At 37.1% G+C, this 20,739-nt stretch overlaps 1 protein-coding gene across 3 annotated transcripts in view; it reads right to left on the bottom strand.

Annotated features, from left to right (window-relative positions):
- Window positions 1-266: 266 nt before the first annotated feature.
- The window catches only part of POLR3A (RNA polymerase III subunit A), a 39,753-nt gene continuing 19,280 nt past the window's right edge, over window positions 267-20,739 (bottom strand). The window contains exons 20-32 of one of the 3 annotated variants that reach the window (XM_074590831.1): window positions 19,479-19,649; window positions 18,519-18,632; window positions 17,250-17,285; window positions 14,226-14,312; window positions 14,058-14,140; window positions 12,058-12,228; window positions 11,365-11,458; window positions 11,162-11,254; window positions 10,599-10,763; window positions 9,751-9,915; window positions 9,295-9,426; window positions 7,826-7,958; window positions 267-2,237 (exon numbers count right to left, since the gene is read on the bottom strand). In XM_074590831.1, the coding sequence (XP_074446932.1) occupies window positions 2,089-2,237; window positions 7,826-7,958; window positions 9,295-9,426; window positions 9,751-9,915; window positions 10,599-10,763; window positions 11,162-11,254; window positions 11,365-11,458; window positions 12,058-12,228; window positions 14,058-14,140; window positions 14,226-14,312; window positions 17,250-17,285; window positions 18,519-18,632; window positions 19,479-19,649 (1,593 nt within the window). In that variant the 3' untranslated portion in view covers window positions 267-2,088. Of the gene's footprint in view, window positions 2,238-7,825; window positions 7,959-9,294; window positions 9,427-9,750; window positions 9,916-10,598; window positions 10,764-11,161; window positions 11,255-11,364; window positions 11,459-12,057; window positions 12,229-14,057; window positions 14,141-14,225; window positions 14,313-17,249; window positions 17,286-18,518; window positions 18,633-19,478; window positions 19,650-20,739 lie in introns of those variants that run through there. The other 2 variants (XM_074590832.1, XR_012587505.1) reach the window with 2 other exon arrangements.

Genomic DNA, 20,739 nt, shown 5'->3' with positions numbered 1-20,739 from the left:
ACTAATTCAGAATGCTCTTGTAAACAATCTATTTTGGGCTGAAATACCTATGAAGCACGTAGCCTGCTTGGAGGGCAAGATGTGTTTAGATTTACTTTAAGCTAGATAGGTTTTATATTACACATCCATTTAGGTTGTAAATACCTGAGATTTAAGCTCAATAATTCTCAACTGTCTTAATAACTAAGCGAATGAGGGATATGGAGGTTAGGCCATCCATAAATTATTTACACACAAACATAATGCACCAATAAACAAACACAAGGTTTACATTTTCTTTATCTCTGCCTCTTTTTATTGTCATATTAAAGACAAGATAATGGATGTAATTCACTGAATACTTTTAACATATAAGAGAGCAAAACCACCATTTAAATAGCTACATTTCACTATATTTACAAAAAAAAAAAAAAAAGAAGTGGTTACTCATTCCAATACAAACTCCATCTGTTTACAGCTTTTGTTTATTCGCAAAAAATACCAAGCACTTTCAGTAGTATTTCCCATGATAAAGTGAAGTACTTTTGCACAGGAAAGTTTTATGGACTTCTCTACCTGTCTTATACTTACATCTTTAAAAAGAAGTAAAGCTAGACTTCTATACAGACAAATCAGTACGTGGCAGCTTCACTGAGATCACAAGGAAAATTTAAAATTATTCTGAAATTTCTATTGTTAAAAGGGAGATAGCAAAATATATATGGCTTTTAAAGCAGATACTAAATGCACTACATTCTCAATATTTACTCTGCCAAAATCTAGGCAGAAGTAGATCTTAGTGTCACATTGAAAATACAAAATAATTGGAGAATAGTTATAATTTCACATCAGGTCTTCTCTGCATGGAGGATGATTTAAAAATAAACACAGTGGCACCTTAGACTTAAAACAAGACATTTACATTCTCTGAACGTAGCCTTACACTTTTCTTTCCATTGCTACATGAAGACAAACTGTAGCACAAACTCATTTGTTTTCAAATGCAAGAGTATTCAGCAACCTCCTTTTACTTCATTAGTGCATAACTTTAGCTTTTTTCTCTATTTTGTTTCTCTCCAACCTCAACTGATGTTGTGAGCACACCGCATATCCAAACACTGCTGACAAGAGAACACTGAGATACTTTCCCTCCATAGCACCAGAGTGAATTTAAACGTACTACACTGAAATAATTTAAAAACTTTTCTTCATTCTGAAAATGCTCTAGCGGGCTAAAGATTAAAATAGTTTCAAATTATTTCATGTCCATGCAGAGAAACGAGCTTCCTTTCTGTTTCTACTTTATATGTTAAAATAAAGCTAGGTTGTTCAGATGACCTTACTCAATTATGAAACTTTCCCAGAACTAAGACTGCTGTAAATGACAGATTGGATCAGTAAAACAGCTGCTATACATGAAAAACTATTTGTAATTTGTAATGTTCTAGTAACAGTCTCCTCAGAATTTAGTAAGAGCTTTACAGTCTGCAGCTTTCTGTAGGTACAACCCAAAGCAAAATCCTGGAGAGAAAACCCATTTAATGGATAATACCTTGGGATAAATGAAAAGACAATAAAATTTCAAGCAAACATTTCAAACGATTTTAACAGCGCTCCTGGAGTTTAATCCAGTATGAATGAATCAGAGATTCAGTTAAAGCATTTTGAAGTCTCTGTTCTTAAGAGTAGACTGACCTCTGCAGCTCCTGGTGAAAAGCCATTTCCAGATGTACTCTGTGCAAGCCCACAGAACTCTTACGGGTTTCTGTGTCGCTTTTTTTTTTTTAATCAAATCCAAATAGACACATCTAATACTGAGTTAATAACAACTTCCATATGTTAACACAAATATTTAATTCTAACACATGAAAAAGAAAATTTTGTCCGACGAAATCCACTTTAAATTTATTTCCACTCTCTGGTGCAGAGAAGCTGCTCTTTTTAGGGTCTGTACAAACAGCTGGTAAATAACTGGGCAATTCTTTCGATGGTATTTCACTTACCAATTCACAGTTATTGAGACAGACAGAACTGATAATGCATGTTTCTTAACTAAAATGATGTTTTCTTGCTATTTCTTGTTTTGCTATAGTGTATTATATCCAAGTGCTATGTAACAATGGGAATATGAAATTCATTATCATCAAATATCAGAGGCCTCCTAGGAGGGCTTGATTCTTTGTCCGCTTTGTGCAACAGTTTAAAGAGTCCTGTTCCAATATTCATCGGAATTCCCATGATGATGCACTCAGAAACACCTAGGAAAAAAAAAATCAAAACATGTTGAACATCTACAGAGTACGGATTTACATAACTATTTTCATTTGCCCATTCTGTATGCATTGCCAATCAAATTTTAAACCTCACATGTAAACACCCAGGTCTCTTCACTAGATAAAATTAAGTGTTATGGTCATCACATCAGTGTGTTATTTAATCGGTGTTACTAAAACTCTAGACAGTTAGGAAAAATTCAACCTAACCTAAACACCTTCTTTAGCAATGAAAGAGCTTCAGAGGGTTTATTTTCGGAGAAGACATGTTCTACTCAGTGCCAATAGCAGACGATGTAAGGCAAACTTACTTCATGTTCAGTCTCTGACTCAGTGCTCAGACTTCAGTCAAATCTGGCCAGGTTTCCCGGAAACCCCCACAGCTTCCCAGCGAAAGAGGCACATTAGCTATACTACTTCTTGCATTTTCACAATTCAGAAAGTGCTTGTTCTGAATTTAAAGATTTAGTCTGTCCCAATTATTTTTTGATAGCTACAACATTTTCACAGCAATGTGCTGACACATTTATATTCCAGATCTACTGATGTATACTTTTCCAAAGAACATTCCACATTAAAAGCAAGCTATCAGATACCAGTGGTTTTATTCTTGGCATACTGTTATGATACAAATGATGCTTTTGCACATTCTCAGGAGTATAAGAATATTGTCCTTCACATAAATGTTTAAGAAAACAACAATAAATAGCTGTGTCTTTGAATGCACAAAGGATAAAAATCAATTTGCTTAAAATTCTGGCAAGATTTGATTGATAATTTGAATGTATATGAATGAAGATTCAGTATTTTTGCTCTCAGACCATTGCTACATTTCTACTACATATAGTAGAACATAGGGATGTCAAGTTCAACAGGAAGGGCTTCTACAAGTATATTGGAAGCAAAAGGAAGACCAGAGAAGTTGTAGGCCCACTGTTGAATGAAACAGGAGCCATGGTGACGGAGGATGCGGAGAAGGCAGAGTTACTGAACACCTTCTTTGCTTAGGTCTTTACTGCTCGGCCCAACCCTCAGGAGTCCCAGGCATTGGGGGAAGTAACAGGGAAAGAAGATGACTCCCCTTGGGTTGAGAAGGATCGAGTGAGGGATCAATTAGACATTCACAAGTCCATGGGCCCCGATGGGATGCACCCGAGAGTGCTGAGGGAGCTGGCAGAAGTCATGGCTGGGCCGCTCTCCATCATCTTCGAAAGGTCCTGGAGAACAGGCGAGGTGCCTGGGGACTGGAGGAAAGCCAACGTCACTCCAGTCTTCAAGAAAGGCAAGAAGGAGGAGCCGGGGAACTACAGGCCTGTCAACCTCACCTCCATCCCTGGAAAGATGATGGAACAGCTCGTTCTGGGCATCATCTCAAGGCATGTGGAGGAAAAGAAAGCTATCAGAAGTACTCAACATGGATTCACCAAGGGGAAATCGTGTCTGACTAATCCGATAGCCTTCTATGATGGCATGACTGGATGGATAGATAAGGGGAGGGCAGTAGATGTGGTCTACCTTGACTTAAGCAAGGCATTCGTCACGGTCTCCCACAGCATCCTCACAGGGAAGCTTAACAAGAGTGGGCTTGATGAATGGACAGGAAGGTGGATAGATAACTGTTTGAAAAACAGAGCTCAGAGGGTTGTGATTAGGGGCACAGAGTCTAGTTGGAGGTCAGTGACGAGTGGTGTTCCCCAGGGGTCAGTACTGGGTCCAGTCCTGTTCAATATATTCATCAATGACCTGGATGAGGGGACAGAGAGCACCCTCAGCAAGCTTGCTGATGACACAAAGCTGGGAGGGGTGGCTGACACCCCAGAAGGCTGTGCCGCCATCCAGAGAGACCTGGACAGGTTGGAGATCTGGGCAAAGAGGAACCTTATGAAATTCAATAAGGGCAAGTGTAGGGTGCTGCACCTGGGGAGGAATAACCCCATGCACCAGTACAGGTTGGGTGCTGACCTGCTGGAGAGCAGCTCTGTGGAAAGAGACCTGGGAGTCCTGGTGGACAACAGGATGACCATGAGCCAGCAATGTGCCCTTGTGGCCAAGAAGGCCAATGGCATCCTGGGGTGCATCAAGAAGAGCGTGGCCAGCAGGTCGAGGGAGGTCACCCTCCCCCTCTACTCTGCCTTGGTGAGGCCGCACCTGGAGTACTGTGTCCAGTTCTGGGCTCCCTGGTTCAAGAGGGACAGGGAACTGCTGGAGAGGGTGCAGCAGAGAGCTACCAAGATGATTAGGGGACTGGAACACCTCTCTTATGAAGAAAGAGTGAGGGATTTGGGTCTCTTCAGTCTGGAAAAAAGACGGCTGAGGAGGGACCTTATCAACACTTATAAATACTCAAAGGGTGGGTGTCAGGAGGATGGGGCCAGGCCCTTTTCAGTGGTGCCTGGGGACAGGACAAGAGGTAATGGGCACAAGCTTGAGCTTAGGAAGTTCCACCTAAACATGAGGAGGAACTTCTTTACATTGAGGGTGGCAGAGCACTGGAACAGGCTTCCCAGAGAGGTGGTGGAGTCTCCAACTCTGGAGACATTCAAAACCCACCTGGACATGTTCCTGTGCAACCTGCTCTAGGTGACCCTGCTCTGGCAAGGGGGTTGGACTAGATGATCTCCAGAGGTCCCTTCCAACCCTATGATTCTATGATATATATAATGCAATATCATGCACTTAATCTCATGCAAAATAAAATTCTTAGGCGCTAGTTACTGTATATTTAGGCCCACTATCTTGTACAGCCCCTACAGCACACAGGTTACAATCGATAAAGGAAATACCAAAGGAAATACCTTTGTAACACCTAAGAAAATAAAACTTACCTGGTTTTGCACAATAACCTTTCAAGTTGAGACAACCTCTGAACCATGGAAACTGCATTTTGATTTTGGGAATCCTTCTTCCCTTGCAACACTTCCATGTGTACAACCAGGAGCCCTTCCTCCCCACCTCCCTTTCACCTCATGGACAAAGTAATAGTTTGCAGCATGTGACAGCAATCATGTATAGCAGAAAACGTTTGGACGGAACACGCCACTGTTAAAAACCAAGTGTATGTCCTGTATCTGCTCAGATTAACGTATACTAGGTGCCAATGACAGTCATTGCGGATGGGTGAAGATAATGATGTTGATGGCAGAACAACTGGCTGGACAGCACACTCCACTCTAATGACCATACAAGTCTCCTCCATTGCAATGTCTTGTAACACTACCAGTTAGAATCTATTGCAGATCTAATCATCCACCTGACAGCTATGAATCGCTGCTCTCACTTTCAGCTGGAAGAAGCTTGGCAGATATGAAGCCAGTCGGACCACTCTTATTGCGGAGTATGTTCTTGACACTTCGCTTCCAGACCACCCCCTCATAAATGAATTTCACAGCAGTGATCTGTAGCTGTCAGTTCCCACTCTTATGTTAGAAATGAGAGTGCAGTTGGCTACTCCTTGGGAAGGGGATGGAAAGGTAAATTGACTACATCTCTAAGCAGTGGCTTGCAGATAGAAGGCAGATCAACAGATGGTGCTACTACAGTGGATGCTGCTGGAACGGGATGTACTCCTTCTGCTCTAGTTTCAACCCGCCCTCTGCCCACTGAAAGGTGGCATCAGCAATTCTCAGAAGAAAATGCTTGTCTTTGTGTAAAGCAGGAATCAGCTGCTCCGCATTTTGCCACAGGGAAAAAAGCATCTTACAAGACAAAAGGGAATCAAATGCCACATAGTCTAGAACTACACCCACACATTCAGGAGAAGCACTGATTTGAGATGCCATTCAGTTCAGCACCTATAGTTGATTTTGGGTACATACTCATTTTTCTTGGCAACATTTATAATTTTTTTCCTGCTCTGGAGATGCAAATCCATAAGTGTGTAAGAGTCTTTTCATAGCAATTCAAAGAGATAACTAGTGATGGCCAGGTCTGGCAGTTGCACAGCACTTTTTCATACAAGCAAGCCAGTATCATCTCTTCAGTTTTGGAAGACAGACAACAATTTTCTGTTTTGTCCATTCCATTTCCTTATTTGAACTAAAACATTTATACAGAAGGCAACATGAAAAGATAGTTGGTTTCCACATTATTCAAAACAAGATTTTACCAGCTCAGAGGGGACTTTGAGAAAACATTTTCTTTTCCTTACTGTCTAGGATGGAATCAGTCTCACATAGGATCTTTGCTTTAGTCATGGGCAAATAATTTAAAAAAAAAAAAAAAAGAAAAAAGAAAATCCCACTCATGTGGAGTGCTGGACAGCCAGAAAGTGGCAGAGTTCTTAGAATACAAACTAGTAATACAAAGGTTTCTAACAGATTCCAGTCATTCAGGAAATATACTGTCAACAAAGCACTGTTTGAAATTGACTATGCTTTCTAAGACCACCTAGAAATACAGACAAACTAGTAAACCTTAACATAATACACTCATATTTTTATACTTCATTAGCACCCAGAAATTCCAAATGAGTGGTTAACAGCTTCAGGATGGTAGACCTTGCATAAACAGATGATGAAGAGGGTGAAAACAGCTTGACTTCTCCTTTTCTCTATTTAACCTACTAGATACAGACTTGTTAACAGATCATTCCAAAATGTATGTAGCATAAAGGAGAATGAAATCTGGGAGAAATGGAGGCAAAGGAGTTTAAAAAAAGAAAAATAATCTCAATTCCAAATATTAAAGTACATGTCAGAAATGCAAAATTAAGAGAAAAATGGAATGCCAAAATTCCTCTATTTGAATTTTCTGTTTAGCTGTGTGTATGTGTGCATGAATGCACTTGTGTGCATGTATACTTATATTTTTAAACTCTTATCAGATTCTTTCATGAATTCAGTGAGAAGATGATTCAGTGGGTGTTATTGAACTTAACTTTAAAACTGAAGAACAGATATTTTTAAAGAGAAATTCCTCAGGACAGGGATATTCTCTGTTCGGTTAATGAATGGAATACTGATAGACAAGGCTTCTAATTTAAAAAAAGAAAAAACAAACATACAATTTTTACCTAATTAGATCAGAAATAACTGAAGAAGACAAGAACTTTGCCTCTCCGTTTATTTCTAGGCACAACTGACAAATCACATAAGCAATCATTATGCATGGTATGATATTCAACTACCCTATCTGAGATGTACGTCTTCCTACTTCTTAGTAGGAATGAAAACAAAACTTAAATACTGAATGGGGTACTAGGTTCCTTAATGAGCTCTACATGTTGAAGATACACAAACTTTCACAGTTGGAAAAAACAGAACTACTGATGGTAGAACAAATTTACTGGTATTTTACTGAGCTATGTGATGAAAAATAAAACCAAATTACTAAAAGTCTACTTTAAGAAACATACAACGAATTCCCAACTGACTTCAAGATCTCAGATTGAGATGAGAAACAGAGAAACACCCACCAAACTTCTAGGATCAAGAAGTATGGATCAGCCTCAGACTTGAGGTTTTGGACACGTAAGCTGAACAGAAAGCTTAACAAGGGTAAAAATCCAATGCTTTGAAGAGGCTTACAGATGCTGGGCAAGGACCACAAACTGCAAGAGAATTTGCAATACCTACCACAAACAGAATCCTTCTGTCCAAAGTAGGCAGCATCAAAGAGATGGTCTGCAGTCTTTTCAAAAGAAGCCAGCATCAACACACTTTCCTTCATTTTTGCTAGTCCAAACCTAGTAATGCCCAGCACTTCACCCTTGATTGATGGAAAAACCCAAGGAAAGATTATCACAAGAGTGGCCGGAGGCCAGTTACGTTTGCTAAAGAAGCCAATCAAGCGAACAAAAGAAATGTAGATTTTATTCTAACACACACATGAAACAAGTAGCAAGTAAAAAGGTTACTAACCACAATAAAACATCGTCATCATATGCTGCTTCACAGTTAAACATCCTGAAGGTTAATAGTTTGGTAGTAATCAATATTTAAATAATACAGAAGTGATTATTCATACACAACAGAAGTTGTTATAAGTGGTTAGTAGATTTATGTTTTTAAAGCAAGAATATTGGAAAGATTGAAATAAACATGGCCGTGTTGCTGAGTTACAAACTTTAGTGCGGTCTGAAACTACTGCCTATTGTATACTGATAAATCTGACTTTAGCTGCCAGGAGATTACAGATGATGTTAAACCTTCATTTTTTCACTCTCCAGAAAAAAAGTAATTAGCTTTTTAGACTAACTTGGTTTATTTCTGCCTCTGTTTCTAACAAACGTCCTGATTATAACAGACTGTACACAGAAGCACAAGTCAGAACTACAGACAAAAGAATGCATGGTAGGAGCCCAACAAGTGTAAAACACTGCACTCTGATGCCCTTTTCCACTATTGTGTTGCAGCTCCACACGGGCAGCCCTGGGGACTGCTGCAGCTCAGTACAACAAAGCCCTACAGTGTTGGAAGAAGTTAGAAATCCTTCAACCATTTCACCCAAATTAAACCCTTGCAGGCTGGCAGGCAAAGTGGAAACTCTCACTTCACTCAGTGTACTCAAATCTAAAAAACATATCAGATGCGAAGGAGAGAAAGGCAATCAATAAGGAAAAAATAGGATTTTCTACTAACAAGTTCTGGAAGACTGTTCATACTTTATGTGTAATCTGATTCTATTTGTAACGGCTGTATCCTTTGACTCTCATATACAGTGCAGCTGCTATGAACCACACCCCATGTGGTTTTCTGCACAGCAAGCCTTAAATTGCATGCATGGTTACCCAAACAGTTGATTTTCATTCCACAATTTTTAGGATTCCTATTTCCAATATGAAATTATGATTCCCTACTCATTATATCAACTTGCTTTCAGTCAAAATAGACCTTCTCCCTGCCCCTGCCCTGCCCCCCAAGAATGAGATTAATTAAGCATTTCGTTTGATATACAAACAACAGTATTTTGTCAGTGCAACTTACAAGTCTTTAAATCTATAACCGATTTTCATCTCCCTAGCTCATCTGTCCTTCTCAAACATGGTAAAATTAATTTGTATAAAGAGGCCAGTGAAACATTTAGGAAAAGCATGGTTACAAACCTTATAAGTCATTAGGTCAGACAGCAACATAACATGTCTCCTGTCAATGCTCATACCATGGTTCACCATTGTATACTGAATCTCATTGATAATGGTTGTCCGAGCAGCTTCAATTCCTAGTGTCTTCTCTACCTACACAAGAGATTCAGTTAGATGAATGCAGAACCAAATGCTTGGAGCAAGTATACTCCTGGAACAAATACCATCTGATATCAGATAATACTCCATTTCCATTATTACCCTTTTGCATTTCTCTGTTTTGAAAGTATTTATAGAAAAAGCTTCTTTGAAGAGAATAGTGCTGCCGGTTGAATTATTCTCTTGTGTTAATGCATTCTGACAACTATTAGTGAAATCAGGCTTGACTAGATATCAACTGCTGCATTTGAGTACAAACAAGCACTTGTAATAAAGATGCTACGGGGAAAAACCCCATGGTAACCATTTGAAAATTACCTCATAAGTGTTGTTAGAGGACGTTTTTGTTCCTTTCACTCCGTGAGTAGCCATAACAGCTCGCAGATTATCACCTTCAACTAGAAGTTTATATTTTTCCTTTCCACTTTGTTCATCAATATGAATGACAGCTCGGGAAACCTCTGGTATACCTTGCACTACAACCTTCACAAACAAAAAAACCCTAGTAACTTTGATGTGTACAGTAATTCAGTAAAAACCTGTAACCCTTATCAGCATTCAAACCGATTTAGAAGCTCCAGCCTTTGGAGTAAATGCTCAATTAAAATACATACAAAATAAGATTTCCTGCTCTTAAATACACTAGTGCAAATGTGACATTCACACTGTACTATAAACCTTACTCACTACCTGCTTTTTATATTTTATGCCAGATATCCTCCCAGTCAGACCTGAGTCTCTGAATGGTGGTAGATCCACACAACTGAAAGGACATCCTGCCAATAATAAGGTACACTTATCAACATTTTTAAAATCCAAAGTAGACAGGCTTCTCACAGAAAGCTGCAAAAATGCCAGATACTGTCACATGGTTCAATTCTAGATACAGCTGAAAGAAGATGTAACTATTTCATACAACTGCTGCACTCAGAACGCTTCAGTAAATGTTGTAAGCAATGTATGGAGGCTTCAGTTTTACTTATAAAGATTAGTAACAGAGGCTTTTTTTCAGCTGTAAAGCAGTAGCATTACAATCTAAGAATTATGTACTCAGGCTCTTTTCATTGTCGATACTGACAAAAATCATTTTCTCTTCCTGCCATAGAAGCCCAAATTATTATTACCAACTACTTCCCATAAAAGCATGAGACAGCCTTTGTTTTTACCTTTGGTAGCTCTTCCTTCAGGGACTGCAATACATAATACATTGAACTCTTGCTATTTTCCCGAGGGGTCACACATACAACCGCTTCTCCATGGACAGCAACATCCCCAGGCTTTACTCTGAGTTTAGATATGCAAATAGAGTAGCGCACAGTCTCTGCATTCACCTGTGGCAAAAGTCAGCCAGCAAACATCAGGGTATCTCTTTTAACATATATAAGTCTGCTCAAATAGATGCAGCAGTCTTTTAACAGAATATAAAAAATGTGTAATGTAGAAACAAAAATGGTTACTCTTATAAATTGCATTAAATACTACCCTATGCTGAGGGTACAGGCCTATATATTAACTAACAGACAGAAATGGCATCTCACTTCCAAATAAAGGAAAAATTATTCACTTCACAAGGGAAAAAAAATAATCACATGTATTGCAGCCGCAGGACATCCTTCATTCACTTTCTTTTTTTAACTTCCTCTGGTCTGACTTCTGTTTCTAAGACAGGATTAAGAGACCCTTCGGAACTTACCCAAGGCACGTTCTGCATAAGAACTGAACAACTCACCTCTAATCTCAGTAGTCTAATGCGCTCTAAAGACAGCTTCACTAGGATGAAACAATCATCTGGAAGAAACACTTCCTCAATATATTCTGAAATCTTTAAGAGATAAGGACAAAACAGTTAGCATGTGAAAATGGTTAAAATGCCCCATAGCAATTGGCTAATGTTTACATTTAAAGCATTAGCAATAATACAATTTTTCCTACCTCTCCTAATAAAGTTTTCTCAATTCTTCCTTTAACCAGGCGGGCAAAATCAGGATCATCGTCTTTGTCCAACTGTGCTGTTATAATAGGGGTACTACAAAGAATAAACATACAAAAAAAAAGTTAGGAAATTGCTCAGCTAAATTACAGATGGCAATTTGAATTACAGCTTGCCTTATGGAAACTATCCCATCATCTAGAGAAGTATTTAATAACATAAAGGAGACCTTCAGCTTCCTCAGGTATATTTAAGAAAATTATTGTTCATGTACTTCAGGCTGGTAAAAACAAGCCAACACAAGATAGATAACAACACAACAACTAGTGACTATTTTTATGGCGCACACTATTCTAGTATTATTTAAGTATGGCTTTATGGATACCTAGGTATAGTTCTGCTTCAACTACAACTAAGCACCAGAAAGTTTAACAACATATGAGACACCTAATGGAGTATTGAACTTGATAAGTAACCACCTTTCCCCATTTGATTTTCAGAAAAATAAAATTTGTCTCTTCTCTGGCCCTAAGTATCACTTAGTTGGAAAGACATTAGATTTTTCTTGTTTGGGTATTCCATGGATTCAATGTTGTCTAGTGTATTACTGAAAACAGGGAAATGCTACTGCACATTGCAAATTTATCCATCAGATTTCACTTACACAAACGGAAAAAACAAAACAACGTTAGTACCTAATAGCCTTTGAAGCATTAATGATTTCTTTGATTCTTGGCACACCCAAAGTAATGTTCATTGAAGCAACGCCAGCAAAATGGAAAGTCTTCAGAGTCATCTGTGTGCCAGGCTCACCAATACTCTGTGCACAAAGAGCTCCTACTGCAGAACCAGGCTCCATCTGTGCCCTGATAAAGAAATTATCTCATAAAAAAAATACAGAAAAAGACATAGAATTCAAAAAGGCATAAAATCCTAAGCAAACTAAGACAGAAACTATTCTGGTAGACATATGAGAAATTTGTTAATTTATTTTTTTAATAAACTAGCAGGAGAGAGGTTAAAAGGTCACCAATACTGAAGACACTGATCTCACGCAAGGCAAGAAAATGTCTTGTCACACAGGGCATACAGATCCAGGATAACATCCATAACAGGAAACAAAATGTTGGTCCTCTTCCTCCTAAGCATCAAGCAGTAGATTCAGGATTCCCCATTCAGGGCAACTCCCCTTTACGTGTTTAAGCATGAGAGACCTTTATTAAGTCTTCTTAAAGAAAATTGTTATGCAGATTACTTTTTAATGAGAACAAAATCCAGATATTAATGCTTTCCTTTCAAGTTATGCATGTAATGGCCTCATTCCCACATCTGCTCCTTTCTAAAATTTACGTACTTTGAGAACTGGTTGTCCTTACAGGACAAAAAAAAAAAAAAAAAAAAAAAAAAAAAAAAGAACACTACACTACACCATATGTTCTCAAAAAGAGACATGAAGGGTGGTTTACATTCTCCCCTACAATTTTATTGATCCTACAGTTAGCATTCTTCAGTGTGCACAAGCGTGCAATGCGACCTGCTTTTCTAGAGCAAATACAACCTCCAAACTTAAGGCACAATACTGCTTCTTAAATCAATCTAACTTGTAGCTGCTTCTTGCGTTTTCCTTGATGAGCTCTTACCAAGTAAAAACGCTCTCTAATTGTGACTTAGCTTGTAACATCTAAAGGAATTACTTCTGGATGACTGTAAAACAAAATTATTTAAGGAGTGGTTATTGTCTTTGCTGTTATTTGCAGATCTCTCTACATTCATGTCATATCTACCCCAAAATTGCTGAAATCCCAGCTGAGAGATTTCTCCTGGCAAAATGACAATAGTCTATAAAACAAACAAAAAAATCATCATAGCAATTAGATCCTTTCCAAGGGTACCATCCTTCAGTTGTCAGATCAGCATAATATACTATGCTAAAACAACCTACTACAGTAAAAGAGACAATTCAGGTTTAAGAACACTTAAGACAAATGTAAGCAAGAATTCCTAATAACTGAAAGCAGAAAACTGGTAATTGCTTTAAATAGTTATGTTAAGAATTTAACATATACATGAATATTCTAGAAAAAGAAATAATACTAGCGAAAAAGTGGTGCAGGTGAGCATGGGGCCACAAAGCAGATGTCACCAATGGCTGCGTGCCAATGATGTAATCCAAGGAGTCTACGTAAATAAAACAACTCTCAATGGATAATAAAATGTGAAAACATCCACATGATCACTGTCTTGTTAGAGACCAAGAATAACAAACAAAAGTCTCCTACAAATGTATAACAGATTCAAGAACATGTTAGCACGAAGTGTGACATAGCTCTTCACAGACTGCATAGATCAAGAATAACCATCAAGATTCATATGAATTTGAAACTGATCTATTCAAATATTATTTTGCACAGACTCTTTAGAGGTTTGGAACAATCTCCTGCAAGAGGGGGTGGACGGGAACATGTCTGCCTTAACAAACCCACTTGTAGATGGCAATGCTTTTTTTTTTTTTGGCATTCTACCTTTGTCTTGCAATGTTTATGTCATTTGGGCCAAGTGTTTCTTGTTCTTTAGTTGTATTGCATTCACAACAGAACTACCATTCATCCAGTAAAAATAGCAAAATACATTCCTAGATAGCAAACAAAGCAATAAATACTGAATTGGGGTTGAAAGTACCACGCTAAACTCTTACCTCATGTATTTGTCCCTGCAAGTCTCTAGAAACTTCTCTAGTTGTGTTGGAGTAATCCTATCCAACTGATACAAAACTTGTGGCTGAAAAGACAATAGAGCAGTTGGAAAAGTAATAGCTTGCAAAGATTTAAAATAACTACATAATTACCCACTCGAAATTATTTACCTCTGTTGTGCCATTGTCATTAATGCCATACTTGTCCCTAGTTTTTTTAATCTTCTCAGAAACACCCTTGATGAATTTTTTAATTTCCTGAAATTACATTAAAACAACAGTGAGCAAAGACATGGTCTTCATATTACAGTCTTCATCAGTAAGTTATCTGCTTAGAGCTCCAAACAGAATGTTTACAATAATAAATTAACAATGCACAATATGAAAAGAGGAACATCAAAACTTAGACACACACATACACTAGAATCTAGCAAACCAGATTCACTCTTGTGTGACTACAAATTAGTAGCGATACATGAGGAATATGGTCCACGCTAAGTAAAAGCATCCTTCCTGAGCACACACTGAAAATTTAAGAGATTTGACCTTGGCTAATCCTTCCTTCCTACCCACCACTTACTCAAAGTGATTCTACCAGCAAAAAAATTATAATTAAAAAAAATAATCTCAAAGTTCTCATCTTCTGTGTATGCTGACACAAACATATTCTCACTCATTTCCCAGTATTCAAAATAAGTCCAAGTGGAAAGTCTGTGTCAAGAGAAGAAGTATGTAAAGGACACCTGCTGGATAGATTTCAGAGATTCAAGACATACTTTATTTTGGGGGAAAAACCCCTCAAAATTGATACATACACGTCAGTCTCTACCTGACATAGTTCAAATAACTTCTCTATGCTGTGTCTATCTGTCTTGCAGATAACCGCATTTAACATGTCCTTAAGTACCTAAGCCTTTCACTCTCTTAGCAGGCTTACCCAAAAGTAGTTCTAGTAGTCTTTACTGGAACATAAATTGAAACAATACTGTTGGAAAAATACCCAACATTTCTATGAAGTATTATTCAGGCATTACACTTTGGATATAGATATTTACACTAGAATTCATGAAATAAGAGGTCCATGATTAAACTCTTCATAAACGTGGACTCAGTGTGAGGGCTATCAAAACCAAAACATAAACAAAAACCAAGAGGAAATTCTTCCCATCTACTTCAACGATGATTTAAGAGCAGTGAATATTTTGATTATTTTAGAGTTCTTTTAAACACTTTCCACCCCATTAGTCCTGCCTGACAACCAGGATGATAATTGTATAACATCACCTCTTCTTCACTCAGTACTGAACTCCCTGCAACCACCACAGCAGCCAGGCCCTGAAAATTACTTGTAAAATTGATTAAGTATACGAGTGACTGCCTTTTTATATTTTTTTTTTAAACTGAATTCATAGATCATTATCAAAACACTTCTATTACATCCTAACAGAATCCTCAGATTCTCAAAATGAAAAACATTTTTACTGGTATTTAAGCTATTTTCAGACACTACGTTATTTTCTGTGACTACTAGAACAAATTTCAAATGCAAGAACCGACAACAGAAGTGTGCTGCTAGAACGGATGCTTCAAGTTGTTTCCCCACTTGGATGACAACAGGATGTGTTCATACCTTTCTGCCCTTTTTGCCCTGCAGTAAGTCATATTAATTCACAAATAAAATATTTTGCCATTTTAAAGATTTTTGACCCTGAAATTTTTGCATAAAAATGATAATTTGATTTATTTCCTAAATAAGTGTTAAGTAATAATGAGGTATTAGAAAAAATAATGTTTTTACTACAAATTAATAATAAAATTAAAAGAAATAATATTGCAGGATATTTCAAAAAAAAAAAAAAGGACTTGCAGAAGATCACCTAAAACATTTGATTTAGAGGTAGAAAAAACATTAAGGAGAGACTTTAAAAATAACTCCATCTTGAAAGGTGTTTCTGTTGTGGAGGGGCAGAAAGGGAGGAGTGGAAGGGGAAGAAGGCAGAAGGTGTAAGACTAACTTCTCCCACCAGAATGCCGAAGAAACCCAAGGACAATAATAATAACCACACCACCACCAACTCCTCAAAAGAAGTTGTCATACTGGCTGAAGATTTAGTCATGTGGTCATACGGAGAAAGGCCACAACAGGGCAGACCTAAGACCAAAACGGCATCAGACTGCAAATAGCATTATGGCAAACTATTTATTGTCAGCTTTTCCTCTTTAACAGTCCCTAAATACCAGAGTACTTTTTTTAAAAAAATAAAAATCTCCAACACATTAAATCAATTGTTATGTATCATTCTGAATTGTGAAAACAAAGTACTCGAATGATATATTATTTCCATGTACTAAAGCCAAAAAAGAAAAGTGAGAAAGAAATCTCTGAAGAGATTTATTTTTCTTGGTCAAAAGTTTTATTCATGCACAAGAACTAGAAGAGGAAATTACCTATTCCTCTCAACTTTCAATTCTCTGTTGGCAGTTAATCCAAACTATGGATTCATTTATGCTACAAATAGAAAGAAACTGTAGCTCACTGCCAAGCCTGTCTGTCTTTATGGAGTTATCATCTTCAGTGCGACACTGTTTCTAAAGATTTTTCCTAGTTTCACTAAGAAGAAAATGAAGATTTCCCTTCAACTGTACCTTAATATACTCAAATACATTAAAAATATTAACACAATTGAAGCTGTGCCAGCCAACAATCTGCTTCTCCATCAGTTGAACTCCCTCCAGCGAGGGCAGAATGAATGCTAGTCTGTTTGAAAAAGGCTATTTAGACATACTGTTTTCTAGACAAGAGCAGATAAGCTCATTATAGGAACCTCCTAGTAAAATAACAGCCGGAAGAAATGTCTCTGTTCTGGATGGGAAAGTGGAGGAAGGGATGGGAAAACATTAGAAGAAACATACTAATATCCCTAAAGGTTGAAAGAATGAGTTTTAGAAAGGAAAGTCATGTACTAAAAGAAAGCTTCTTCAAAACCTCAAATTTAACTATGGGTATTAATTCATGTGTCGTGGTTTGCACCGTTAAAAAGGAATTGGGTAAATTATCGTGATGAACATCTACATTATAATTTAACAAGCAGTAATGTATATATGCTAATCAATTACTTCAGCACTATACACACACCTTTAGCTAAAAAGCACTAACATTAATGCTCACACAGTGCACACACATGCTACAATTACCTCATTATATTTTTCATAACCTGTCTCAGTTAATGCCTTCAAGGATGAACAGAAAAAAAAAAGAAAAGGAAAGAAGAAAATGTAACAGTATCTAAAACTTAAAAATCTTAATTTAAGCTAATTATCATTAAGGTGATGTAGCCACATCTGTGCTTCTGAAATTAATAGCAATTATTTAGATTTTCCTGACACGATTAAAGAGATGTACACCTCAAATAACAGCTTCATCTCCAAACTTTGATATTAGTGTATTGCATATTTTTTTCCTTCAGAGATGAAGTTAAGATTTACAGCATATTTCAAGTATGGATACACTTATTTTTTCAACTCTGCGTTAGCAATGGAATTGCAAATCAGGTTTATAAACAACTGCTTACTAGTTTTGTCACCTTCTGCTCTGAAGCACTCTGATCTATTAAACAGAAACCCTTCAAAAGCAGGCCATTAAATTCATGATGTTCTCATCACTGCCAGTAATCAGGAGGTTCATCAAGGTAACAGCTTCACGTGTCCACAGGCAGCTTAATTCTACAGTTTTTATCACTGTCTCCCAAAGTAGTCTTAAGCATGGCTGCTCTCATAAATATTAAAATTGCTTAATGCTCTTTCAAACAAATTGACTTTTACAATTCAAAGTGCAAGCAGTCACGTGAATATTCACTCATCCTTAAAAGATACGTAAGTACTCCCCAGAAGATAAGCCCAGTCCAGCAAAGCACTTCGTATGACAGAAGTTTTTTGCTGGGTTAGTATCATAGGAAAGCAAGGTAAAGAAGCATAAGCGTATAGCTGGCATTTCTATTACAGGAAAACAAGAAAATGAGTAAAAACAGTTATTCAGAAAGTTGATAATATGAAAACATACGTGTAACGGAGTATGGCACTCAGTCCTAGTGGTTTCTTACACAGAGTCAATAAACATTATTTCATTTATGATGTCCCAGAGGAAGCACATAACTACTATGCCGTCTTGCTATGAAGAGAAATTCCAGCAAGGTATCTCAGATCAGTGGCACCTTCTGCTCGAAAATGACTAGATTTTTCTCTCATTTCTAAAGTTGCTGTGGTGAACATGAACAACTACCGTAATAAGAATTATAATTACTAGTCCTACCTCCTCACCTTCTAGGTGTACAGAAATATATTACTGAACAAACTCCTGCTACTAATGCATAAAATTCAGCCATTGCTCCTACACAGCCTTTACTTAATTTCCTTGATTTATAAGGAAAAGTTAATCACAGTGCAATAAGGAAGTGAGATAATTACCTGTAGAAAACTGTCTCGGCAGCAAAGAAATTCATTCTTCTTCATGATGGACTCAGATGTTAACACCAATTCATTTTTACTAAGGGCTGGTTCACTCCGGCATGGATATACAGCCTTAAGAAAAAAAGAAATTACTTCTTCACGTAAAACATAGGCACAAAAACTGTATAGACACAAAATATAGACACATACCATTGCTTAACAGCTTTCTTTAGTTTGTGGTTTGTTTTTTTGTTTGTTTTTTTTTTGTTTGTTTGTGGTTTTTTTTTTACTATATAATACCAGACTATTGTGAAAAGAACCAAAGTCCATATATACTTCTATTTACTTATGTAAATCTGAAGGTATACACACTCACACATTCCTAATTCTATCAATTTATTACACCCACATTACAGAAATTTGAACAGTCATTTCAGTATTATGTCATGGGTGGGGGGGTTGGGGAAAACAACTAACCAACCAACAAACAAACCACAAAACCAAAGCCTAACAATACCATTCTCCAGACATCACAGTATGTCCAGAGTTATTCAACAACACATCAGGCCTCTGACCTAAGAAACAGTCCAACAGAAAGAATACGCGTGTCTTGATAGATTCTATGATTCTGTGATTTAATAAGGAATTACTTTGTGTGATAAGTTCAGTCCGGTACCCAACTAAGCCAGTAGTAATTTGTCTACTGAGCTGGGTATTAGGCCCTAGAACTATGTCTACGCACAGAAGAAAATTCTATTTTTCACAACTTATACACAGTTTGGTCCTAGCTGCTCTGTTCTAATGTAAAAAATATCTATAACTCCTAGCATACACATGCTGAAAGACTGACCAGGACCATTCAAAAAGGTAACTTAAAAATAAGTTCTTCAACTGAAACAATTCTCCCCATAATTTATTACTTCCTCCTACGTGCTTAATAGTCTTCACACTTCCAACAAAGATTTCAGCATTTCTTACTCTGATGTTGTCTAGAACTCGCTTGAATTCCAGTGGTTCATCCTTCCCTTCCATGGCTGCAGGATCCAAGCCATCACCTCCATAAATAAACTGTATAATATCACCAGTAGAACTTCTGACTGTCAAATCATACTGTGAGCAAAGATCTTCAAGGGACTTTACCAGCCGCCTCTGAAGGGAAAAAAAACCAAAAGTGCAAGGAAAGTAAATAGGATCCTTTTAAAAATAGCTATTGATTGGAATTACAAAAAGTATAAAAACCGGACTCAGGAAAAATCTGACACAGTGATAAGCAGGCATGAAAACCTATTTTAAGTCATACATTATCCCTAGGGCTTTACTGTACATTCCCTAGAACATGAAAACCAACAATAATAAAATTTAAAGCAACAACACAATTCTCCACATTTAGAAATTCCATCATATAGGAAACTTAACGCTAAGCCACAAGAATCTATTATAGTCTGAGGAATTTGTTGTGGGTTTTTTTTGTGTGTGGTGCTGGTTTTTTTGGGGTGGCTTTTTTTTTTTTTTTTTTTTTGACAGAATATTCATGTTCTTCCAATCAGGTTTATTTCTCAAGCGATACAACACTTTTCGCATATGGAAGCAAAACCAGTCAATGATTATCTTCATTGATAAAAACGAAAGAACTCATCCATTAAAACCAGTAGGTGCTATATTTGTACTGGTGTTAGCTACTCGTCTTACGTTAATAAATTATATTGGGAAATTCCCTTACTACCATTTTCCTTCCTCTGCCTAAAAAAAAAAAAAAAAAAGCGCATTATGAAGCATTGAAGCATTAGTGGTTGAAAACGTTTTAACTTGAAAGATGTTATTCTATGAAACTAAATTAGCTCACTAAAGAATATAAATTGGTAATTTTTTTTTCACTGAGGATGAAAATGATAGTGAAATATGTGTTAAGATTTTTTCTTTTTTTTTTTTTTTTTTAAATTCCACAGTCCAAGTGCTATAATTTATTCATGTAGACTGAAAGTTGATAAGGAAAAATATTTTGCAGGTTGCTTATTATATTTACATATATTTGTATATACTTAACACATACGGAAACATTATTCTGTTAGTTTGGGAGACAAATGGTCTAATTAGTCACCCATTCCAACAAGAATTGATTTCCGTTTTTGTAGAGTAACTTGTATTATCTCTCAAAATGTCCCCAGCCCCAAATTAACTTCTCTATTGCTTGTCTATGTAGTTAAAATGCTACGTAAATATTTTCACTGAAGCCTTAAGA

Source organism: Larus michahellis, chromosome 6 (genome assembly GCF_964199755.1).
Source record: "Larus michahellis chromosome 6, bLarMic1.1, whole genome shotgun sequence".
NCBI lineage: Eukaryota > Metazoa > Chordata > Aves > Charadriiformes > Laridae > Larus > Larus michahellis.
The sequence above is the reverse complement of the archived record's forward strand: the minus strand, read 5'-3'. Positions and strand labels throughout refer to the sequence as shown.